At 40.4% G+C, this 18,018-nt stretch overlaps 1 protein-coding gene across 5 annotated transcripts; it reads right to left on the reverse strand.

Moving 5' to 3' along the window:
- Positions 1 to 11,690: 11,690 nt before the first annotated feature.
- Positions 11,691 to 17,184, reverse strand: LOC109202200 (acyl-coenzyme A thioesterase 4). Of its 5 annotated transcripts, none has more exons than XM_019358813.2 (12): positions 16,909 to 17,184; positions 16,306 to 16,414; positions 15,928 to 16,137; positions 15,314 to 15,413; positions 14,928 to 15,118; positions 14,665 to 14,840; positions 14,459 to 14,575; positions 14,257 to 14,336; positions 12,902 to 12,995; positions 12,720 to 12,800; positions 12,371 to 12,506; positions 11,691 to 12,283 (listed from the first exon to the last, which is right to left on the reverse strand). In XM_019358813.2, exons 2-12 carry the CDS (start codon positions 16,409 to 16,411, stop codon positions 12,183 to 12,185), a joined length of 1,392 nt encoding a protein of 463 aa, XP_019214358.1. In that variant the 5' UTR covers positions 16,412 to 16,414; positions 16,909 to 17,184; the 3' UTR covers positions 11,691 to 12,182. The 5 variants fall into 5 exon arrangements, with proteins under 5 accessions (XP_019214358.1, XP_019214357.1, XP_019214356.1 ...); XM_019358812.2 differs by having other exon boundaries at positions 16,306 to 16,418; XM_019358811.2 differs by having other exon boundaries at positions 16,881 to 17,184.
- Between the last annotated feature and the right edge of the window lie 834 nt (positions 17,185 to 18,018).

Consider the following 18,018-nt stretch of genomic DNA (forward strand, 5'->3'; position numbering starts at 1 on the left):
AGTACATGACTTAATAATTGATCAACAAATCGATTTACTCTGCCTTACATAAACCTGGTTGCAGCCAGATGATTATGTTAGTTTATGAATCAACACCCCCGAGTCATTCTAACTACCAGAACCTCGACCAGCGAGGGGCGGTGTGGCAGCAATTTTTCACACCGTCTATTAATTAACGAAAGACCAAGACAGACTTTTAATTCATTTGAAAGCCTGATGCTTAGCCTCGTCACCCCAGCTGTAAAACTCAGAAACCGTCTTACTTGTTATCATCTATCGTCCACCTGGGCCTTACACAGAGTTTCTCTCTGATTTCTCAGACTTTTTATCTGATTTAGTGCTCAGCTCAGATAAATAATTATTGTGGGTGATTTTAACATCCATGTAGAGCTAAAATGACAGCCTCAACATGGCATTTAATCTTTTTAGACTCAATTGGCTTCTCTCAAATGTAAAAGAACCCACCACCACTTTAATCACATCTAGATCTTTTTAACATATGGCATAGAACTGAACATTTAACAGTGTTTCCTGAAAACCCTTCTGTCTGATCATTTCCTGATAACATTTACAATAATTGATTACACAGCAGTGGAGAGTAGACTTTATCAAAGTAGATGTCTTTCTGAAAGTGCTGTAACTAAGTTTAAGAATATAATCCACCCACTGTTATCATCTTCAATGCCCTGTACCAACATAGAGCAGAGCAGCTATCTGAACGCTACTCCAACAGAGGTCGATTATCTTGTTAATAATTTTACCTCCTCACTACGTACGACTCTGGATACTGTAGCTCCTGTGAAAACTAAGGCCTCAAATCCGAAGTACCTGACTCCGTGGTATAATTCTCAAACACGTAGCCTAAAGCAGATAACTCGTAAGCTGGAGAGGAAATGGCGTGTCACAAATTTAGAGGATCATCATTTAGCCTGGAGAAATAGTTTATTGCTTTATAAGAAAGCCCTCCGCAAAGCCAGAACATCTTACTATTCGTCACTGATTGAAGAAAATAAGAACAACCCCAGGTTTCTCTTCAGCACTGTAGCCAGGCTGACAAAAAGTCAGAGCTCTACTGAGCCAACAATCCCTTTAACGCTAACTAGTAATGACTTCATGAACTTCTTCACAAATAAAATTTTTATCATTAGAGAAAAATTACCAATAATCATCCCACAGATGTAATATTATCTACAGCTACTTTTAGTACCATCGATGTTAAGTTAAACTCTTTTTCTCCAATTGATCTTTCTGAGTTAACTTCAATAATTAATTCCTCCAAACCATCAACGTGTCTTTTAGACCCCATTCCTACAAAACTGCTCAAAGAAGTCCTGCCATTAATTAATTCTTCGATCTTAAATATGATCAACCTATCTCTAATAATCGGCTATGTACCACAGGCCTTCAAGCTGGCTGTAGTTAAACCTTTACTTAAAAAGCCATCTCTAGACCCAGCTGTCTTAGCTAATTATCGGCCAATCTCCAACCTTCCTTTCATATCAAAAATCCTTGAAAGAGTGGTTGTCAAACAGCTAACAGATCATCTGCAGAGGAATGGCTTATTTGAAGCGTTTCAGTCAGGTTTCAGAGCTCATCACAGCACAGAAACAGCTTTAGTGAAGGTTACAAATGATCTTCTTATGGCCTCTGACAGTGGACTCATCTCTGTGCTTGTCCTGCTAGACCTCAGTGCAGCGTTCGATACTGTTGACCATAATATCCTATTAGAGCGATTAGAACATGCTGTAGGTATTACAGGTACTGCACTGCAGTCGTTTGTATCATATCTATCTAATAGACTCCAATTTGTTCAAGTAAATGGAGAGTCCTCTTCACACACTGAGGTCAGTTATGGTGTTCCACAGGGTTCAGTGCTAGGACCAATTCTATTTACATTGTACATGCTTCCCTTAGGCAGCATCATTAGAAGACATAGCATAAATTTTCACTGCTATGCAGATGACACGCAGCTCTATCTATCCATGAAGCCAGGTAACACACACCAATTAGTTAAACTGCAGGAATGTCTTAAAGACATAAAGACCTGGATGGCCACTAACTTTCTGCTTCTTAATTCAGATAAAACTGAGGTTATTGTACTCGGCCCTGAAAATCTTAGAAATATGGTATCTAAGCAGATTCTTACTCTGGATGGCATTACCTTGGCCTCCAGTAATGCTGTGAGGAACCTTGGAGTCATTTTTGACCAGGACATGTCCTTCAATGCACATATTAAACAAATATGTAAGACTGCTTTCTTCCATTTGCGCAACATCTCTAAAATTAGAAATATCCTGTCTCAGAGTGATGCTGAAAAACTAGTTCATGCATTTATTACTTCCAGGCTGGACTACTGTAATTCTTTATTATCAGGATGTCCTAAAAACTCACTGAAAAGCCTTCAGCTGATCCAAAATGCTGCAGCAAGGGTACTGACAGGGACTAGAAAGAGAGAGCATATTTCTCCTGTTTTGGCTTCCCTTCATCGGCTTCCTGTTAAATCCACAATTGAATTCAAAATCCTGCTCCTCACATACAAGGTCTTAAATAATCAGGCCCCATCTTATCTTAATGACCTTGTAGTACCATATCACCCCATTAGAGCACTTCGCTCTCGCTCTGCAGGCTTACTTGTTGTTCCTAGAGTATTTAAAAGTAGAATGGGAGGCAGAGCCTTCAGTTTTCAGGCCCCTCTTCTGTGGAACCAGCTTCCAGTTTGGATTCGGGAGACAGACACTATCTCTACTTTCAAGATTAGGCTTAAAACTTTCCTTTTTGCTAAAGCATATAGTTAGGGCTGGACCAGGTGACCCTGAATCCTCCCTTAGTTATGCTGCAATAGACGTAGGCTGCCGGGGATTCCCATGATGCATTGAGTTTTTCCCTTCCAGTCACCTTTCTCACTCACTATGTGTTAATAGACCTCTCTGCATCGAATCATATCTGTTATTAATCTCTGTCTCTCTTCACAGCATGTCTTTATCCTGTTTTTCTTCTTTCACCCCAACCGGTCGCAGCAGATGGCCGCCCTCCTGAGCCTGGTTCTGCCGGAGGTTTCTTCCTGTTAAAAGGGAGTTTTTCCTTCCCACTGTCGCCAAGTGCTTGCTCATAGGGGGTCATATGATTGTTGGGTTTTTCTCTGTATTTATTATTGTGCTATCTACTGTATAATATAAAGCGCCTTGAGGCGACTTTTGTTGTGATTTGGTGCTATATAAATAAAATTGAATTGAATTGAATTGAATTGAATTGAATTAAAAGGTAAGCACGACCTGTTTATTTTCGAACCGTGCATATTGTTTAAATCCTAAATTATCTATTCGCTAAGTTCAGGGTGTCTCAGTGTAAATTCACTCAGTATGTTAAAGAAACGGTGTTTGATCCGTCTTAGTTAGTAATTAATAGAATCGGTGTTTCATCCGTGGCGGTGTGTGATCCCTCGTAGTTATTAGGAAAAAGTGGCGGTGTGTGATCCATCCTCCGTGCGTTAAAGCAGGAAACGTGTTACTATTAGTTAGAAAGTGGGGCTGAAAGGCCTTGTCGCAGCTGAGGGCTGTGTGCTCAGAGTTTGGCAACTACACCCCTTCGGACGCGTCGTTGGGACCTGTGGGACAGGATAGCCGGGGTGGTGACCTGGGCACTGAGGGCGCCTTAAATAACTAAAGCTAGGTGTTGGATCCTAGTCGCGGTTGATAACCTGACTGCAGTGTGTGTAGACTGCGTAGTGTGTGTGAAAGCGCCGTTAGAGTCGGCGTCTCGTCTGAAGTACGGGAGTCAATTAAAGTAACAAAAGAATTTGAGTCTAAAATGTGTGTTTGTGGTGTGCAGAAATCGCGGCAGGAGGCCGTGTCATGAATTGTTGCAAACTGTGAAGTCAATTGGGGGGGTTTAATTTGGTTTTATTTTTCTGGGGAAGAGAAACTGCGGTATCCAGTCCGTGGCGCAGTTTGAATAATTCGTGAGGCAAATGTTAGGCTCACGATCTTCAGATCGCACAACTGTCCTAGTTAGCTTGAGGTGTATAAGAGCGGACGGCACCCGCTCTTCGTGCTGATCAGGGCGTTGTCCTGAATCAGCAGAGGAAGTGTCTCGCAGAAAGTTGAATGGGACTGTGAGAAGCATGAGGTGTGTGTGAGCCAGCCTCGAGGGGTGGGTTCACAGGTGGAACAAAGGAGGAGTAAAATGTGTGTGTGTGAGTGAGAGAGAAAGAAAGGTGGGGGCGAGTGACCAGCCTGTGAGTGTGTGTGAATTCCTTGATGACAAAAGAGGGAGAAAAAGTAGATTTGTTGGTTTTCTGTGAAATAATGATAGTTAAGAAATCAAAGTGATCAAATAGGAGAAAGTGAACTAAAATAAATAAAGAAACCTAAACAGTGGATTAGCGTTAAGGTAATGATAAATAAATTGATAAAATTAATAGTGAAAAAAATACTCCTATACACCTTGTGTCAAAATTTGATTGATGACCCTAGCCTTGACCTTTTGACCCTCCCCTCCCCCACCGGAAGTGTGTAATTTGATCCCTAAGCGTGACGAATTGCATCCGGAGAGGGGAGGGGGGGGGACTCCGGAAGTGTGTAATATGATCCATAATCGCGACACCTGTTGCGCCACCTGTTGTGAGAAAAAAATAAAAAAAAGTTTTTAGAGGGAGGGGGGTCTGTGGAGGGAGGAGAATAAAAACAGAGAGGGCAGCGCACTATCCTATGCGCAGACACAAGATGGATCCTTTCATTCTACAGCCCTGCGTTCCTCTGTACTTGGACGGGGAAGAGATCTGCTCTCCCGAGCCGTAAGCATGGGAGGCAGCAGCGGCGAGTGGTCTTCGTCGATTATCAGCGACACCCCCGTCACCGTCTACAGTAACAGATCAGAAGCAACCAATGCTCCGCGGAAAGAAGGGAGAAATAAGGAGGTCTTCATGTTCCGCAGCCAGATACCGGCTCCGAGGAGCTTGCGGGGAGAATGGACTCTGCCTATTGAGGGCTGTGGAAAGTGGGGCTACGTCTTTGAGTATGACATATTCAAATACAGCATATTTACTATTGAAGGCCTCAATTTTGACCCTACCAGAAATACTCCGGAAGTGTCTAGTCATTTTCAGACCTGTGCACCATGTTCCATAAGCATGAGGGGGATCAGAGAGGGAGGGGGGATCCTGAAGCATAAGGGTGACGCAGCTGTTGAGTCAGTGCTGTATAGAGAGACAGAGCGGCATATAGAGCGGGGTGGAGGCAGGCGCTTGTGATGAAAAGAAGAACTTTTTACTCGCTTGTAACCTACAGGCCGCCCACCTCATTCTTGTAAAAAATAAATATCCCTTAGTGAATACTTAGGAAACTTACTTAAACAATTAAAACACCCTCGGATGCGCTACCTCGTATGTGTAAAGTAAGCCTTAGTGGAAAAAAAAAGCGCCGCGCCCGTATTCAGAACTCCCAAATCCCAAATATTTTTATTAAAACACCCCGATGAGGTATGTTTTGTGCAGCCACTCCTTATCAGACCAAAAGTAAAGAGTTTTTCTTCATTATTTTGAGCTACTTTTACAACAGGTTTTCTCAATAGACAGAAACCCTCAAAGAAAACGGCCTTGTTTTACGCATATCGAGGAGGACTCAACAACCCCTCTAATTGTTATTAGTATTTCTTAATGCCTCCAGCCAAGCAAAGAATTTCATATTGGCCTCAACTCATTGTACGTGTAAAATAACCCTTAGTGAAAAAAAGCACAGCGCACATATTGAGAACTTGAATAAGTTCCGTCGGTTCATCCCGGTCAATTGCCTCCGAGAGATCGGGATGCTTCCTCCGTCTCGTACCATAAACGTATGAAAAAACCCCCCCCAGAGAATTTATTATTTTGGTAAGAGAGAGAGAGAGAGAGAATCGAACAAACTTTTCTACAACACAATATACCACTCCGGGTCAGGAGGGGCGATATAGCACGGACCGGCTGGATGACTACGCCGGATGGAAGCATAACCGGAAGCGTGGCAGGGAGTTTCCCTTTGACCTTCATCCTGCTCCATGATCAGCCGTTAAAACTTTCCTCAATATTGCTGTAATGTAACAACAAAGTTAGTTTTTTAAGATCAGACAGGTCCCAAAACATTCCTTACACGCAGTCACTGAATTAGCATCTGTGGCACAAATAAGCTTCAGGGACTGACTTGTTTTTTAGAACTGACCTTTGACACTTGGATGTTGGCTTAATTTTTTACACAAAGAGAAATTTGACCCTAATAATAAAAAACATGATACTGTGGTGAATACTTACCTCAACTTTGATGGGTTTTTTCACAGCTATTTATTTAGAAAAAAAGTAAAACACGTTACAAGGACACAATGTACATTGCAGAGTACATGAATGGGAATTCCTCCTCTCTATACTTACACTCCTCCCTAACAAATGCCAAGTCATCATCTCCATATTGTGTGTCGCACTTTTCGAGTTTCATTGAAGTGTGCCCAAGTGCACAAAATGTAAAACAATGTATTAGTTTTTTAAGCCCCCGTTCCCGGTCTAACAAGATGCCATTCATTTAAGAGACTAATAATTTTTTGATTTTAAATTGTGCTAACTTCAACGCAGTAACATTAAAAATAAAACATAGCAGAACTCATTTTTGTTGGACACAAGAACAACTCAAGCATATTTTTCGGGAGCCGGAACTAGGGCTTACAAGTTTGCCGTGCCCCTGGGGACCAGTGCGAGGTTGTGCTGCAGATCCTGGCGTGGAGGGTCCGGACACTCCCACAGCGCAGACTTTGCTATCCGCACAGAGCGTTGCTGGTGTGGCTTATGCAAAAGAGACAAAACAGCTCCCGGTAAGCATGTCTGTTGTAGCCTGCCCTTTATAAGTATCTCTTTGATTATTTAAACAGTGTTTAAATTGTGACTTGTTTGTTATCCAAAAACATTTTATCTATGTTACTGATTTAAAATATACAGATATATATTTTTCAAGTTTTTAGCTTAAACAGACTCTTGAGCAAAATCCGTAATGGCATAACCAGTGTGCAGCCTAATGTACATCTTTTAAGTGTATGTTAATCAGTACATGAAGCGTACCTCTGAAAAGAGTCCATCATTTGTGAATTTACTGATTTGTTTTTTAACCGCAGTTTTCACAAACTGCGGATGATGAAATCCTCTGTATTGTAGAAAATGTCTTTAAACTATCGCTGTTCCTACTTACTGAGCTACTGCTTTACTATGTGAATAAACAATTTGAACGAGAAAGGGTTTAAAGACACATTGAAGCAAAGGTAAAAACTTTGTAATGAAATTTATGTGACCGTTATTCTGAAATCCGACAGAGAGTGAAAATCCAAGAGATGCTGCAAGCCTCTGCATTAATGATCTTTCTGTTTCTCTCCTTCTGCGTGTGTGTGTGTGTGTGTGCTCGCAGAGGGGAGGTCACGGCAGGAGTTCCCTGAGTTGACACGTATGAACCATAAAATCAGTTTGGACTGAGGAGCAGTTGGTGAACTACATTCAGTCCTGATGTAGAGAGTTGAAAATAGCTTTCTAGTAAAATCTGGTATCAGAAATAAACTGGGGAAAACAGCCCCCCACCTAAAGGTTTTTGTTATGATTGTATTTGTGTACCTGTCAGTTTACAATGCTATTCTGCATCCAGCCGCTAGAGGGCGCATTACGCGCAGTGGTATCGAGTAGCGTTTTGGGGCACAGAGGAAGAATAAACCTTCCTGTTGTGAAACTGACATCAGCTCAACGTGTGTCCCGTTTTCTATTCTTTATCACAGGTTAGTAAATGCATTTAAATGAATGTATACTGCAGACCTTACAAACAGAGGATGTTGTTTATATTGGTAATAAGCGCAACTCGCTAAAGAAATGGATTCGTTCTGAGTTGTGTCCGAATTGTGGGTTAAGGCTGCAGGCTAAATGATGCTAATGCTAGCGGACTGGGCTAATGTGGGATACTGAGTGTGTGTGGGGAAGCTAATCTGACCTGTGAGAGACTTCTGGACTGTGAACTCTTAATGTATTATGTACTCTGATAAATTGATTTGATACTATGTTTTATTCTTCTGGTTGATGTTGTGGTTACAAGAACAAGTTTGTGGTTTAATATGAAGACATTTATAGAGTGTTATAAGGAAACTGTTTGATCAATGCTGACTGCATAGTAGTAGTGAACGCTGTTAAAGGAGCATTGCACTCTATATAGTTGTAGGTTGTATAAGAACAGTGAATATGTTTGTTTTATGTCAAAGACATTATTTTCTTGTAAAGAGTAAAATAGCTATATTAAAAAAACAGAAGTTATATTGTCAGTACAGTGGAAATACATTTCACATAGATAAGTTAGTGCTGAACGAGAATTAAAATGTTTAAAAACGAGTTAATTTTATGATGTTTGTAAAGGTAGTTAAAATGAAGTACAGAGTACACTATTGTGTTTGTTTATCTTTGTAAAATAAGTGTGTTTATTGTGATACATTGTGAATCTGATATTGTCAATGGATTTAAGCAACATTTTGTTTATGTTTTGTCAAAGTTGTATTGAGAGATTTATACAGTCTCTAGCTCAGGGAACTGTGGCCATGTATGGTAAACTGGACTGAAGCATAAGGCCATTGCTTTGCAGTTAGTGTGGTGATACCTGAAGCTGTTCTAAGCTGTTGTGAAGAATAAACCTTCCTGTTGTGAAACTGACATCAGCTCAACGTGTGTCCCGTTTTCTATTCTTTATCACAGCACCACACGTTGTTGAACAGGAAACCAGTTGCCCCTCTGGTCATCATTTTAGGGAGGCAACACTGACAAAATTACTTTTTTATCCAATGCATGCACAAGAATCCAAATCTCTGTATCACAATGATTTCGTTAAAGCCCTGGGGACAAATTACCGTAGATCATTAATAGGGAAGAAAAAAGGAGGATCACATCAGCAATGGGAGACAGAAGTCTTGACATGTGCTTATAACTTGAAACACAAAAAACCCAGTTACGCCTGGTAAGATTTATGGTATAAACCAGACTTTCACAGTCTGCATCTTTACAGGGATTTTTCTGCTTTTTGTTCATTCCTAGTGTGATGTAAAAAACAACAAACACAGAGCCCACTATTAGCTGCTTCCCCCCCCAAACAGTCAGTTGACTGAGAGAAATGCAATCCATTATTGTGAACGCTGAAGGAGATGTGCTCCATAGTCAAACTTATATTTCCTTAACTTACATCCTATGTTCTGTTTAATTCCGGCATCCCTTTGATGGAAAATTGGTTAAACCATTGCTCAACTTATGTCTGAATGACGGCAGATAATTCTGATGAAAAGGAAACTGACCCCGTAAGCACTTTGCAGCTGAGTCGAGGGCTCGTGGAAATAAGGTCAAGGAGGTGTCCGGCGTGAGTACGGCCTGACATTCCATTTGGGACAGCTGCCGGACACATTAGTGCAACTCGGAGTGTGAGCAGCAACTCCTGTATACTGAACATAAGAAAAGTAATGTGTAGTGCTTCTTTTTTTTAAAAAGCCAAGACTCCAGGGCTCATGCTTTTGTCTCAGGCCACAAAGCCTGCTGTGTCAGACCTGGAGAGCAGCATGCTCACTATTATCCAAACTTTCCACCAATACTCGGGTCAGAAGTCCAATCTGAAGAAAGCAGACCTTAAAGAACTTATCAACAATGAGATGAATAATTTCATAGTGGTAAGATATCTTCTGCAAAGTGGGTGTGTTTATGACACGTAACTAGAACAATAATAATGAGCATGCATCAGTTTGTTGGCACGCAGCACAGTGTGTATTTAAATAAGAAAAAAGCTGCACAGAATTTCACAAACATTATTGATGAATTTAAAATTTATACAAGCAAAGCATGTACAACTAACTGAGGTTGCTTGGGGCTATAGTGGATTTTTATTTGCTTCCTTTTCGAGCGTTGACATGCTGCACAGCTGAGTCTCAGAGATGTTAAAAATATATTAGATAAACTAACATTTTTCCTTCTATTCTGGTGTAATTAAAATTTAAGCCTAGTAGAGTTAGTGGTGATGCTACAGATTTATCAGTGTTATTAAATATACTGTCCATTTACTGCTAATGATGAGCATTAATGCAATTTTCCTGCTGAACAAAAAATCAAGGAGAATGACACTCTGGATAAACTCTTCGCTGACCTCGACCAGAACGGAGATCTGGAGATCGACTTCAAAGAGTTCATTGCCCTCATCGCCATGGTCACCTCTGCTTGCAATGAACTGTTTGTTCCAAAGCAACAAAAGAATTAGTTTGCATGCACATGGATTACTCATTTAAAGAGAGTATGTGTTTTGTTTTTTTTAGACATCCTTTGAGACTGGGAGACTATCATTAACCAAGCATCAGAGTTTGATACTTCTTTTTAGTATGGAAATGTTTGCTGAATACACGCACCAGTCACTTTATTAAGTACACCTATTCACCTGCTCATTAACACAAATATCTAATAAGCCAATCATAAGGCAGCAACTCAACAGATGTAGATATGGTCAAAATGACCTGCTAAGCTCTAACTGCGCATCAAAAGGGGGAAGAAAGGTCATTTAAGTGAATGTGGCATGGTTGGTGGTACCAAATTGGCTGCTCATCTGCTGGTATTTTACCACACAACCATCTATTATGGAAAAAGAGAGACTATCCAGTAAGCGGCAGCTCTGTGGGTGAAAATACTATGTCAGTGTCAGAGGAGAATGGCCAGATTGATTTGCGGTAATAGGAAGGCAGCAGGACCTCCCTCTTTACAACCAAAGCATAGAATCTCTGAAGGCATAAAATTAAACCTCGAGCCTTGAAGCAGATAAACCACAGCAGCAGAAGGCTACTCCTATCGACTGAGGCCACAACATGCACAGGATCACCAGACTTGGACAACGGAAGACTGAAAAATGTTGCTGATCGGATGAGTGTAGATTTCCCCTGTGACATTTGGACAGTAGAGTCCGAATGTGATGTAAGCAAGATGAACTTTGGGATCTATGGATCCTGCAGTTCAGGCTGCTGGTGGTGAAATAGCGTGGCGGATATTTTTTGGCTATTTAGTACCAATTGGGCTTAAACACCACAGCCTACCAGTATATTGTTGTCGAACCTGTCGATCCCTTTATTACTACAGGGTACCCATCTCCTGATGGCTGACTGCAGGAGGAAAACACATGTCCCAAAGCTCAGATTGTCTCAGACTAGTCTCTTTAACATGAGTTCAGTGTCCTCAAAAAGCCTCCACAGTCACCCGACCTCAATCCACATTTGGGATGTGGTGGAACACAAAATTTGCATCATGGATGTGCAGCCAACAAATCTGCAGCAACTGTGTGGAGCTATCATGTCAATATCTCTGAGAAATGTTTCCAGCATCTTGTTGAATCTGTTTCACAAAGAATTAATGTAGTAATGAAGGCAAAAGAGGGTCCAAACAGGCACGACCAATGTATACCTAATAAAATGGCTGGTGAGTTTCTAATATAGCATGTGTGGAATATGTATTGTGAAACAAAAAATATATATAAATGGATGATACTTCCACATATTTGTCTGTCATTACAAACATGCACGTTCATCTGACAGAAATGATAATCTACAGCAGTACTGAGACATGTTTAACAGATGCTGCTTTACAACATGCTATATGTGACTGAACGTCACTTTGAAATGACTGCTCTGAAGGAAGAACGTCTCATCTTGGGTATTTATTTAATTTTTTTACTCCCCGCTCTCCCCTTGTGAGAAGAGGAGTCAAAAAAGGTGACGAAAGGAAACAAGGATGCACAAACTGAGAAATGAGAACTGTGCTATCTTTAAGAAAGACAAATAACAGACATGTGTACATGTAATGCAGTCCAGTCAAGAAAAATAACACCTATACTACTTGATGAGTATAACTGCAGCCGTACCTGGCAGCCCAGCATCTGTGGGTCTAAACTGCTGAAAGCTTTTTCCTTTGTACTCTGCAGATTGACTCCTATTAAAATGCCTGTTTTGATAGCAACCAAGCAGCGACCTCTTGTGGCCCAAAAATTTTAAATTAGTTTATTTATTTATTATTATTATTGCTGTTCTTTTCACCAAGTTGCACACCAGTTGTGGGACATCTTTCACAACTCTCTCTCAGACAAATGCAGGATTTCAGAATCCCGTTAATGATGGATTATTGTCCATGCGGTGATTCATCGCCTCAGATGGGTTTCCATAAACTCCAGGATCCTCTTCCAGGCATCTTCTTGAGCAGCAGCGTGGGGTGCGGGGTGACCTCCCCACAGAGTGAATACTGCAGGGAAAAATAAAACAACACATTTACTTACCATTTTATATGGTATCCTTAATAGAATTCAATAAGAGGACAACTTTAGCTCACATTTCTCTGGTTTGGTTTTCCATAGAGACGCTCTTGAACACGGTGTGTAGGGTGGCTCGATCAGGTGACCGGCGCCGGGATATGACAAACGGGTAAACTGATGAGATTTACCTGCAGACCTCAGGGCCTCCTCAATCTGATGACCAGTGATCAAAGTAAACAATGAAATAGTGTGCAGTCAGTCCACACAGACAATACACAAAAACCGCATTCAGGTGGATGTAAATAACTGCTGTATTCTTAGAATATTTTAACATGTTTCAATAGACATCACGAGGACTCCAAATAATATATACAGGACAACATAACATTTAAAATGTAATCTGTATTTATTATTAAAGTAATTTACCAAATCTGCATTCTCTGTGCTTGCAGCACACAGATCATCTTCACCCACTATGTACATGAGAGGACAGGTGATGTTCTCTACCTACAAAAAGAAAGAAAAAAAAAAAAATCAATAGAGAGCAGAGATTACTGAGCTCTATACACGTGTGCTTCTGTGTGCATGCGTGACGGGCAGAGAAGAACCTTCTGTTTGCTCTCAGGGGGCAGATTATCCGGCAGAGTGACAGTTTTGAAACTCGCATAGCCTCGATCATCGACCTCCCAATATTTCTGGTCACTTAAAGAGCAGAAGAGGACAGAGATGGTACTGTTTGTCATCAACTACTCACGAAATTGTTAAAAACAGTGATTACTATAACGTTAGCCCTGCAGTAGACTGACGACTCAACTAGATAAAAGCCCAGGTTACAGCTACGTTTTGCACGATGACATATTTTTGTAATGTACACCACCACACTGGATTTTAAAGACTCAAAATATGACTCAAGTTAAGACTTTCAACTTGGATTCATTAGGCTTTACGAGAGTAAAATTTACAAGAGCGATAGCAAAAACTTTAGAAGACAGCTAAATTGGGTGATGAGAGAATTATTTCCATGGTTATGATAAAGAACTTCACAACACCTAACAAGGTCAACACTCGACAGATATAGGTGTATCACTGTCAACGGCATGATTCAAGATCATTCTGTACCAGAATGACTGGGAGAGAAAAGTATGGCAAGGAAAAGGAAAAAGAGTCATGAAATGAAGCACATCATGTCATCTGGTAAATGTTACCCAGTCTGTTCAGGTCTGACACTCTCCCCGCACCCAGTAAAGAGGAGATGTGGAAACCTCTTTAGTTTCTTGCCACAGCAAAGCCAAATCAGTTTAACCGATTTAAAATGATTGTCAATAAATACCCCATAAATATAGCAGAGTAATTTCCTAATCTGATCCCTGTCTTAACTTTTGAGACATGTCGCTCCTATCAAATTCAAATGGACTTCATATTTTTCTCATTTTAGGGATTTTCTTTGCTCTATTGTGACTAAAGTAGGAGTTTATGAAATGCGCAAATCACTGCATTCTGTTTTTGTTTACATTATACACAGCATCCCAACTGTTTTGGAATTGGGGTTGTATATTGCACTTAAAGCATACTGTAAACATACTGTATAATTTTAAACTGAAACTCAACATAACCTTGCCCCAGTCAGGTTCACCACAAGTTACCACCATGATTTATCATGAACAGAGCGCCACAATACTGAGGACAAAAACTTTAGCGCCTCAAACAAAGTACACTATTAAAAACAGTCCTTATATTCAAAATTATGTTAGACTGCCCATCTTAATGTGAGATTTCGTTAAAAATCCACTGTAGAGGTGTACAGAGGCCACGTTATTAAAAAAAAGCACTGTACCTTTGAGTGACACCAGAGGTGATTGGTTCAAATAGACTGAATAATAATAATAATAATAATAATAATAATAAAAACAGCAACAACAATAATAGTAGCCTCAGAGTAAAATCCAAAGTTACCAGCCGTTACCTCTCAGACTTTTTGCTCTTGCCATCTTCGTCCAACAGCGGGCTTCCTACTGGCCCATTAATACAAATCAAACATGATGGCTGGAAAGGGGAACAGATAAATGTTAACGTCATTCATAATCACCTATCAGATTTATTTTTCTTATGCAAATAACACTGATGATCATATTGCAGATTTCAAAACAGGCGAGTTTGGGATTCACTTTAAAACCACTCCTAGTGGCGAAGCGAAAAGTCAGAACGACTCCAAAGGAGAGGCCAATGACCCCAATTCTGTCTGCATCGACCTGACAGTGATCTTGAAGTAGCTGGAAGGCTGACTGACCAAACAAAATAAATAGGGACATTTCAAGAGAGTGGCAAAAACATTATAACAAATACAAGGCTGTTAGGATAAGATTTAAACTACTTTGAAATATGAATCGCCAACACTCATTATGTGTGGTGGTCCAGGTAAGTCTTTGTGCCCCATATAAGCAACAGAAAGACTCGCAAAACCCCTGGAGGCAAAAAGTGCAGAGCGGTACTCCAACAGTCCTCCACCCTCTCCCCACAGATCCAGCATAGCAGGAAAAGGGCCCGGGCCTGCAGGACATCAGTATGTGAAGTTCAGTCACTGCTGACTAAGACGCTGCCATTAAATAATAATGTGCCATTTCAGTGAATGCTCACCCGGGGGTAAGAATAATGTTCCTATGATTTTGTTTTGACGGATCTCTATTCTCCTCACTCCTGGCGCCATGTACCAGCGCTCAGTGGTTACAGCTGCCAGCTCAGTCCTCTGCCCCTCACTGGGTGAAGTGTGGCCCTCCAATAAGGAGATGTTCACCATGTATGGGGTCTCCACGTTTCTTTTCCTAAGGCTGTGATCAAAAATCAGAAGATTCTCACTTTAACCATTTACACAGAGAAAGAAGCAGTCAGTGAAGCCAGAAATGTAGAGTGAATGAGAGAATCCTCTAGTTGTATTTTTAAGTGTGCAACATAACAGGCAGCTGGCTTTGAAACCACAAATTTTATTTTCTCAAGCTCTCGGGAAGCTTGTCTTCACCACCTGCCTCAAACCTTCTCTGCTTCCGAGTGCAGGCTCCAAAGCCCAGAAGAGTCCCATCGGCTCACAGCCCACATAAGAACCTCCAACTGAATGATCGCTGGTCACTATTCAGGTAAGAAAAGAGACAAAAATAAAATGAAACGCTGCCTGCATAAAAGCCTGGTTAATATCTCTTCACGCAATCTTTACTGATTGTTGGGGTTTCTTTCTACAATATAAAGTGCCTTGAAGCTACTGTTGATAAGAAATGGCATGCACGATATAAATAAAATTAAATTGAACTGAATTGAATTAATATAACATGACTGCCACAGGATGTCTCCACAGTAAACACATTAAATATTAACTTGTGACTTTTATCAATAATTACTTGCAGCTTGCAGATTAAAATGACAAACACTTTGTTCAATTTAATTTCAGCATGTTTGTTTTTTGTTCCATTTTGTTTTTAAATACAATAAAAATGTCAAACACTGCCACTGGCACAGTGAGCATCTCAACATTATTGCCCTGCTTTAAATGTCCCACGTGCCAGCTGCTTTTATTTGTGTGGACATCTATATATTACAGAAACTGTCTACTATGTCACCCAACAGCACTTAAGAGTATTTCACTCACAGTTGATGCTGCCGCTCGCATTTGTTGTATAATGAGCAAACGCCTCCCACAGATCTCCCTCCTCACTGTGCATTTGTGCGCACACTGTGACAGGATAATTTTGAGACAGGAAACGCCCTTTAATGCTGATCTGTTCATCTATGAGCGCACGAACAGGAGTGGCTGTCAGCAAAGGGCTTTGTCTAAAGCTGCTCTTCCTCCGAACTTCACCTATTAAAAAAACAAACAAACATACAAATAAAACCGAGAACTTCTGATACATACACTCTTCAGGCATGTACAGATAAAAAAAAAAAAAAAAAAAAAAAAATATGATACTGATCATCTTTGATATAACCCATTTCAAAAATATAAAAAAAACTCAAATATTATTCTTACCAACAGCACGCTGAAGACCGGGCAGCTTCCCATGCACACTGATGCACGACATCCTCTTTTCTACGAGCTGCCAAATTCTTGTCACACTCGTATGTGCCCTAAACATGGTCTTTCTTGACACGATAAACACAAAGTAAATATCAAATACAAACCACTTAAAATCGAAGTAAAGGGTTAACAATATCAATAACTACAACTAATCCAAGGTTGGACAGCACACTCTGCTGACAGGTTCTGTCTGGCTAAGACTTGCTATTGTGTTAGAGATTAACCTTAGATCTTTGTCCTTTTCAGATGTACTGTATTTTAAAAAAAGAACTGCAAAACGCTCCTTTGTAACTTGGATTTTTTCAAGTCTGCCTTACTAATATGAATTAATAATGCTGGTTACAATTATTGTTCACTTTGAGTTCTGAATTCATGTCCAAAATCATCCACCATACGTTCAGCTTTCACCCACATGTGACTATTTCCTGTGAGCGTCAGGCTAGTCTTGATCCACCCATCATTTCTATACATTTTCTAAGGAAAATTGGGAAATAGGTGCAGTAAATTACTAAAACGTGCAAACTTACACAGAAACATGAAGCAAAAGCTGAGTACCGTTCTAACGAGCGTGAACGTCAATATTCTCCAACACAGTTATTTCTTGAAGGACATTCAAAGCTCTTCTTTGGATATTGGCTGCCTTTGGAGGCTGTTACAACCTCCTCTGCTAGGCGTCAGGGGAGGAGTAACATATATATGTTACTCCTCCCCTGATATGTTACTCAGTTTTGTGTTGGGGGCGTGTCCCAACACAAAACTGAGTAAAGAAAGGTTTTTAATTCCAAGCTGTAAACAGAAAACCGACAGGGCTGTTCAACAGACCACTGGGCAAACAATTATTATATAAAGACAAAAAAAAAGACAAGAGTAAAAGCTAAAGGTTAACTAAGGCAAGCTGGCAACACACAAAATAAAAGCTAAGGATTAACACAATGTTCCAGGGACAACATTTACACGGTGTTCCAGGGACGACATTTACACGGTGTCCCAGGGACGACATTTACACGGTGTTCCAGGGAGACATTTACACGGTGTTCCAGGGAGACATTTACACGGTGTTCCAGGGAGACATTTACACGGTGTTCCAGGGACGACATTTACACGGTGTTCCAGGGAGACATTTACACGGTGTTCCAGGGAGACATTTACACGGTGTTCCAGGGACAACATTTACACGATGTCCCAGGGACAACTTTAACATGATGGCCCAGGGACAAATTTGTAAATTTCTGGATTACTGTTAATCTCCATTGAATCAAGAAGTATGGAGTTCACTTTTAAAATCAAATCACTTTTATTGTCACATCACATGTGCAGGTACACTGGTACAGCACATGTGAGTGAAATTCATGTGAGTGAACTCTGTGTCAAATACTGAGCTTCAGTAAAGATTCAAGTAGCAGTTATTTATATTTCCTATCACCTTAAATCTTCACTCAAAGACAAGTATCTCTGACAGTGTATATATAGGTGTATTATATATAAGAGACAAATGTTGTTCCTTCAGTATGTTGGCATTACTAAATTTGGCTCAATGCTTATATATGTGTGTAAAAAGCAAATGTACGAGCTGTGATAGCTGTTTCTGATAGAATGAAGATCAGACTGATATGTGAAATATTCCTTTATTGGGTGATAAAATCAGACCACGTCATAACTGCTTTA

This window comes from Oreochromis niloticus, linkage group LG5 (genome assembly GCF_001858045.2).
Source record: "Oreochromis niloticus isolate F11D_XX linkage group LG5, O_niloticus_UMD_NMBU, whole genome shotgun sequence".
Taxonomy (NCBI): domain Eukaryota; kingdom Metazoa; phylum Chordata; class Actinopteri; order Cichliformes; family Cichlidae; genus Oreochromis; species Oreochromis niloticus.

Excerpts from the sequence above, each read along its gene's own strand:
- LOC109202200 (XM_025907356.1), bottom strand. Across the intron at positions 15,414-15,927 it reads TGCGAGCGGCAGCATCAACT|TGACCAGCGATCATTCAGTT; the intron begins GTGAGTGAAATA and ends TTACCTGAATAG. Across the intron at positions 14,841-14,927 it reads AACATTATTCTTACCCCCGG|GCCCGGGCCCTTTTCCTGCT; the intron begins GTGAGCATTCAC and ends GATGTCCTGCAG.